The 6,761-nt window shown below is 44.7% G+C and overlaps 1 protein-coding gene across 3 annotated transcripts; it reads left to right on the top strand.

Annotated features, from left to right (window-relative positions):
- The first annotated feature begins 1,793 nt into the window (after positions 1-1,793).
- On the top strand, positions 1,794-6,197 carry LOC125540287 (anamorsin homolog). 3 transcript variants are annotated; one of them, XM_048703891.1, is made up of 8 exons: positions 1,805-1,976; positions 2,084-2,243; positions 4,788-4,948; positions 5,036-5,131; positions 5,208-5,367; positions 5,459-5,595; positions 5,713-5,787; positions 5,881-6,197. In XM_048703891.1, the coding sequence occupies exons 2-8, from the start codon at positions 2,108-2,110 to the stop codon at positions 5,917-5,919; spliced, it is 804 nt and encodes a 267-aa protein (XP_048559848.1). In that variant the 5' UTR covers positions 1,805-1,976; positions 2,084-2,107; the 3' UTR covers positions 5,920-6,197. The 3 variants fall into 3 exon arrangements, with proteins under 3 accessions (XP_048559849.1, XP_048559848.1, XP_048559847.1); XM_048703892.1 differs by having other exon boundaries at positions 1,794-2,243; positions 5,462-5,595; XM_048703890.1 differs by having other exon boundaries at positions 1,805-2,243.
- The last annotated feature ends 564 nt before the right edge of the window (positions 6,198-6,761 follow it).

The raw sequence follows: 6,761 nt of genomic DNA, 5'->3' as shown, positions 1-6,761 counted from the left end.
ATATAGTAGACATCAGCTCTGTACATATGAAACACATCAAGAGATGGGGTAATATGTAATCTGTTTTGTTCTGATTCTCAGCCTGTTCTAATATTAACACAATGCTTGATAGTTGCTAAACAGATTTAACAGGTGTTGCGGCTTACAGAACATACATGTGCGGTGGGAGGGTTGAATCTCCCCGTGGCCACCAACACCACACCACCTCGCCTTCCCCCGTCTGTCTGTGCGGTCATTCAGTTGAATAAGGGAACGGATGGTGGTGGATTAGGATGACCGTGAATAACACAAGTGAAGAAATCCAAGATGCATGAGGTTCTTTTCTTTCTTTTTGCTTACAAGTATTTTTCGTTTTGTATCATTATACTTATTATGTCATGTCACTATTTCAAAACTAACTCTGTTACTACTTTATAGGACCATATGACATATTTAGAACAAAACTAGCTGTCATTTTAGTGGACTAGGAATAAAATGATGATAATATTAGAAATCAAGACTTGAAAGATGACAGAAACAACACCGACCCTAGATTGTATGATTCTTGATAGACCCCCGAACACATCACCAGAAGTTGAGCTCATCTCACAATCATTTATCCTTTCACCGACTGTCAATCCAACAAACGATGACTTAATAGATGAACTTTATTTGTCCATCGGTATGATTGATGATGTCCCTTTACTAGAGTAAGACATATTTTTCATATTTTAATAAAGTGTGAAGGAAATGAAGTCGAGGAGGAAGTTCTTGATATATATTTTAAAGCATGAAGGGAATGAAGCTCAAACCAATAACCCATCCATCTAATGAAACACCATAGATCGTATCAATAAATGGACCTTCAAGAGATAATGGTATTTAGTTGTGGTTTTTAAAACAATTATGTAATAATAGAATTATGTGATCATCAATGTTATGTGAAGACATGTATCTAGTATCCACCCAGCACCGACTACCCTTGCTGCTGCAACTCATCCATTGTAAGCTCTGTACGTATGAAACACGTCAAGGGATGGGGTAATATGTAATTTATTTTGTCCCGGCGACCGGGCGTGCCTGCCTTCAGGAGATCGCCCGCCGTTGTGCCAAGATTCCGCGCGAGCTCCTCGCTGACCGCATGTACGCCGTGGACTCGTCCCTCTAGGACACATGGTTTCAGGACGAGCACGACATGTGGCGATAAACCTTTTTTGCCGGCCGTGGTCGTAGCCCGCCCCGTGTGTCCCAGAGTGCGGCCCGTGCATGCGCCTCGTGTGCGCGCACCGAGTTCGTCAAGAGTGCTCGTCCTGACGCCGACGCCGTCTCCCTCCCCGCCGCCACCCCCGCAGCCTCCCGCCTTGGCGGCCGAGGAGGAGCGGCTCCTGCAATCTGGCATGGAGGACTCCGAGCGGGAGTACAGGCGCAATAGGAGGAGGAATGGGAGGGCCTGCAGGAGATGCTCGAGCTATTGACCCCCGGAGACGTGCACCGTGTACGTGCCATAGCTGCACGTCAAGCAGGAGGTGAAGGAGGACTGGAGGAGCCCACGGAGGAGCGTGCATGGGCGCCGTGGTCATCAGCAGCAGCCCCGCCGCCTGCACAGCCTCCCCCACATCGACCTGACGAGCGACGACGAGAACGGTGACGCGTGAAGACGGCGGGTGTGACGGCTTGGGCTTCTGCGGCGCGCGGGGCAGGAGCTCCCGAGCGTAAGCGCGAGTTAGCTAGGGCCAAACAAACTAGGCCACCCGGCCCGGACGGTCGAGACAAGCCCGTGTGCCGCCGCCCTGCACCGTTCCCACCCTCCTCCTCTCGTTGCCGCACCACCACGCCCACGCCACGCCACGCCACGGAAAGGGAAGCTTCCAGAGCTCACGCACGCAACCAAAACCCGAATTCCCATTCCCCTTCCCCTTCCCCTCTCGCGCGCCCGCCCACGGGATTTCCTCCTCCGCCGCCGCCCTCCCTCCCTCCATCGTCAGATCTATCCATCCGTAAGCACCCCACCTGCTTTCCACTCGATCCGCGCGCCCCTCCCGCCGCCGTCGCCGGCCCTTCATCTGACTCCCCCCCTCCCCTCTCCGCCTCCTCGCCGCTGCAGGTGATTCCGTCGGGGGCGGGCCACATGGCGTCCACGGCTGCGGCGGCGCTCGCGGTGACGGACGAGCTGGCCCTGCCGCTCCGCGCGGTGGGGGACCTGGCGGCGGCCGCCGGGGTCTCGCGGGAGGAGGTCGTCGTCATCACGCAGTGCGCCTCGCTCGGTCGGTAACGCCTCCTCCATCTCGCCCCCTTCCGCCTGTTACCGATTTCGCTCAAGCGTCGCCCCGCCCATGCTAGGGTTAGGACCCGCTGCATCTTTATTACAGTAGTAGAATATATAAAATCCGAGGGTACGCTCTTTCTCGAGCGGTGGCTTATATAATCAAATTTGGGATTGCCCCTTGCTCATCACCATATATTGCCTTCTTGCTCGTTCATACTTAGGCTTGATGCATTTAAACTTATTCAACGTATGATAATCTTTGCTAACTTGAAAGTGCCACTGTGCACATGTGAACAATACACATATAACACATACATACTTACCGCTCCCTCCGTTCACAAATATAGGATATTCTGACTTTTAACTAAATCAGATGTATTCCCTCTGTTTCAAATTACTTGTCTTGGATTTGTCTAGATACGGAGGTATCTAGCACTAAAATGAGTCTAGATACATCTGTATCTAGACAAATCCAAGACAAATAATTCGGAACGGAGGGAGTATATTGACTCATTTCTGTCCGCTCGCATCCGTCCAGATAAAAATATACAGTATCTCACATAGTAGAACATCTCTGGCTGTTAGCCTACCACTCATGGGCTGCTATATGAATTATCTATTACACGGTATGTTATGTGTCCCGGCGTCTTTCTTATGGACAAACAATCCAATTGCTGTGTACTTCACAAATCTGGGAGTAAACATTTTACTATTTTTGCTCCTGACGATTTTTACTTGGTCTTTCAGTTTAAATATGTCACATCCTTGTATAAAACTTGACTCTGTCATGTACCTGTTCACAAAACTTTGTTGTAAACATGGGTCAGGTGGGATCTGAAGCAATGTGTATGCCTATAATAGGCTTAGGACCTTCTGCACGTTTAGAATAAGTACATCTGAGATGATAATATTTCCCGAGGGTTAGGTTAGAATCAGATTCACAGTTGCCTATTGCTTATCAGCATACTACCCGTGTGCTGGTTCTAACTTGGTCGTGTCGCGACTTCGCTGCAGTTCAGTTTTGATCAATCTATGTGCACTCATGATATGCTTGATTCGAGTTCACCTTTGCTGTTGTTGTAGTTTCTGATTCGAAGCTTATGCCTAGCATGCTAATTGCCTAGTTCTCAAATGTCCTCAATACTTATCCATCTGTTAAATATAAGATAAGAGTAGGCATAAAGCACATACGACCAATTGAGAAAGGGAAAACATAATAGGTATCCTTGCTTTAATAGCGAGGGAAAAGGAGAGAAAATCATTTTCCCATCAGGCCATCACTCATGCACTTCAATGTAGTGCTAGTACAAACTATGTAATTTAGCTAATGTCTGTTGTGTGGACACATGTTTTATTGTTGTGTCATAAAAGGCTGGGAGGAGTAAACACGTAATCGTGCTCACTTATTATTCTGCTATGCTTCAGATTATACGATCAGAGCGAATAGTATTTCATACCTAGACTTGATAGGTTTAAACTTATTCTACATACGACAATCTTTGCTAACTTGAGTGTTACTCTACACATGTAAAGAATACAAAGAAAGCACCGTACTTGCTGGTTAAAAACGCGGGGAAAAGCGACGCCTATATTCTTGTTTTGGCTGGGAGAAAAATATACTAGTATATCTCACAGAATAGACCTTTTGGCTATTAGGCTACCACTCATGGTCGGCTATATGAATTGCCATTACACTATGTTATTTGTCCCGACGTCTTTCTTATGGACAGGCAATCTAATTGTTGTGTAGTTCTAGTTCACAAATCTGGGATTTGACATGCGTTGTTTTTGCTCTTGATGACTCTTACGTAGACTTCAGTTTCAATATGACACATCCTTGTATATAAAACTGAAGTCTGTCATGTTACTGTTTGTAGAATTTTGTTGTAAACATGGGTCTCAGGTGGGACCCATAGCCACGTGCATGCCTATGCTCTGCATGTTCAGAATAAATAACATCCGAGGGACAATATTTCTCAAGGGAATGGGGATAGGCTAGAATCAGATTTGATGTTGCCCCTTTCTTATCAGCACACTGCCTGTGTGCTGGTCCTAATTTAGTCTTGTGTTCCAACTTCGCGGCAGTTCAATTTTGAGCAATCTATGTGCGCTCCTGATATGCTGGATTGGAGTTTACCTTTGCTGCTGCTGTAGTTTCCGACTTGAAGCTCCTCATGCTAATTGCCCAGTTCTTTCAAATATAAGAATACACGCAAAACACATACTACCAATTTCGGAAGGGAAAACGAAAAATAGGTTGGTATTCTCGCTTTAATCGCGAAAGAAATTGAGAGAAAATATGTTCCCTGCGAGGCTATCCATTCATGGACTTTAATGTAGTGCTAATTCACACTATGTAGTTAAGCCAGAATCTATAGTGTCAACAGACCATCCATTGTGTCTCAGAAGCTGGGGAAGTAAACACTTAGTTTAGTTAGTTGCATCTGGTTCTTATTATACTATGCTTCAGTATGCCATATCCTTGTATAAAATTCAGTTTATCATAAATCTGATATATACATTTGTTGTCAACATGGGTCAGGTGGGAAGTTGCCTTTTGATGATGCATCGGTGGGTGCTGTTCTATCTGTCATAAAAAATGTGGAGAGCTTTGGGGATAAGTTGGTTGCTGAAATTAGCCGAGTGCTGAAAGCTGGTGGAATTGTGCTGGTACAGAGCTTCACACCCTCTGCTGATCAGAAGGTAAATTGTGTGTCTGTTTTTGCTCACATCCACTGTATTGTAATGTTAATTTAGCACAGCCTGATTCTCTATTTTCCTCTGCATTAGCCAAACAATTATATCGAGCGCCAGCTACTCATGGGAGGTTTTGTTGAAGTGCAAGCTTCTGCCACAAGCTCGCAGGATAGTGTGCAATCTGTTACTGTGAGTATGGCACATTGTGTTAAGGCTACTGTACATGCTATTCTCTATGATGAGTGCTAACTCGAATCATTTGCAGATCAAGGCAAAGAAGCCCTCGTGGAGTATGGGTTCTTCCTTCCCCCTGAAGAAAGCAGTAAAGGCTCTTCCAAAGATTGAAATTGACGACGATGATGAACTGATTGACGAAGACAGCCTCTTGACTGAGGAGGACTTGAAGAAGCCACAGCTTCCAGTTGGTAAAGCCAACAAATCCTCAGATCTTGTTTAAATATTGTGAAGATGTTCTATTAGGTTTAGATGCTGAAAGTTTTGCTGTTGCTTCATCAGTAGGAGATTGTGAGGTGGGAGCTACAAAGAAGGCATGCAAGAACTGCAGTTGTGGCAGGGCCGAGGCTGAGCAGAAGGTGGAGAAGCTGGGGCTCACTGCAGAACAGATTGATAACCCTGTCTCAGCTTGTGGCAGTGTAAGTACAATTGCTTCTTTGTAGACATAAAGTGCCAAATGGTGATTTCCACTGGTCGTTGCATGCATGTGGTCAACTGAATATCTCACATTATTCTCTGTGAACCTGCAATTTCAGTGTGGGTTGGGCGATGCGTTCCGATGCAGCACCTGCCCATACAGAGGCCTGGCGCCGTTCAAGTTGGGCGAGAAGGTAACCAATCACTCTCTTCAACCCTAGCTAGACTCACGAAGTTGGTTTTGTTTCGATGCGATATGCTTGCTGACTCCTCCGTTTCCTCTCCAGGTTACCTTGTCTGACAACTTCCTCTCGGCCGACATATGATGACGGACAGCAGCTGCGGATATGAAATGTGCCTTGTTGGATTTGTTGGTTCGTTAGGAAGATATATCTGCGTACGTTTTTTTCGTGGTGATGGTGGTTACAGCAAAAGAAGAGTGCGTTTGGAGTAGCAGCTCGTGTTAGCATGTCGTGCGTGTCCTTTCTCTCCCACCTAGGCTGAAGCGAGAATTGGATCGTGTGTGCGCCTCTGTATTCGGCAAGAAGATTACATGCATGTAATTTGACGAAGAAACATATGATGGAAAGACTTTGGTCTGCTACATGTTCTTGTTTTGCTCCCAAATAATCTACCTGACTATATATATTGGTATGTGGTTTATATTGGAATCTTTAAAAGGACTTATATTTAGGGATGGAGAGAGTAGTAATTAAATAAAAGGTTAACAAATTCTAATTATTTTAAATAAACTTAACCTTCCAATGTACTTGTAAAAAAATTCACAAAAAGGAAAAAAAATCTTGTTGACTTCTTTTCAGAAAAGACAAAGAAAGGTCAAAATAGTGTGAATAGTTACCTATAATAACTAGCAAACATTTTTTTGCTTTGAAGTCAATGCTGGTTTTCTATTCGTGAAAATTTATATACTTGTGCAAAAGAAAGTCAGGTTTATTGTGAGTTTAAAAAAATCAGGTTATATATAAAAAACTTTCAAACTTTGTTGACCTTTTCTAATTATTAATTTCTTTTGTCATATGAGATGTATAAACACTTAGAAACCAAAAGGTATTTCCCAGTATCTGTGTTATTTTGCCATATGTTACATTAGTCATTGTACTATACACTTGGGTTGTTGTGTGTTAGAGCATCTACAGCAGGAACCCAC

The sequence above is a fragment of the Triticum urartu genome, chromosome 2 (genome assembly GCF_003073215.2).
Source record: "Triticum urartu cultivar G1812 chromosome 2, Tu2.1, whole genome shotgun sequence".
Lineage (NCBI taxonomy): Eukaryota > Viridiplantae > Streptophyta > Magnoliopsida > Poales > Poaceae > Triticum > Triticum urartu.
The sequence above is the reverse complement of the archived record's forward strand: the minus strand, read 5'-3'. Positions and strand labels throughout refer to the sequence as shown.

Coding starts and splice junctions, on each gene's coding strand:
- LOC125540287 (XM_048703891.1), top strand. CDS start 2,108: ATGGCGTCCACGGCTGCGGCGGCGCTCGCGGTGACGGACGAGCTGGCC. Junction 5,132..5,207: donor ATAGTGTGCAATCTGTTACT/GTGAGTATGGCA, acceptor AATCATTTGCAG/ATCAAGGCAAAGAAGCCCTC. Junction 5,788..5,880: donor CGTTCAAGTTGGGCGAGAAG/GTAACCAATCAC, acceptor TTTCCTCTCCAG/GTTACCTTGTCTGACAACTT.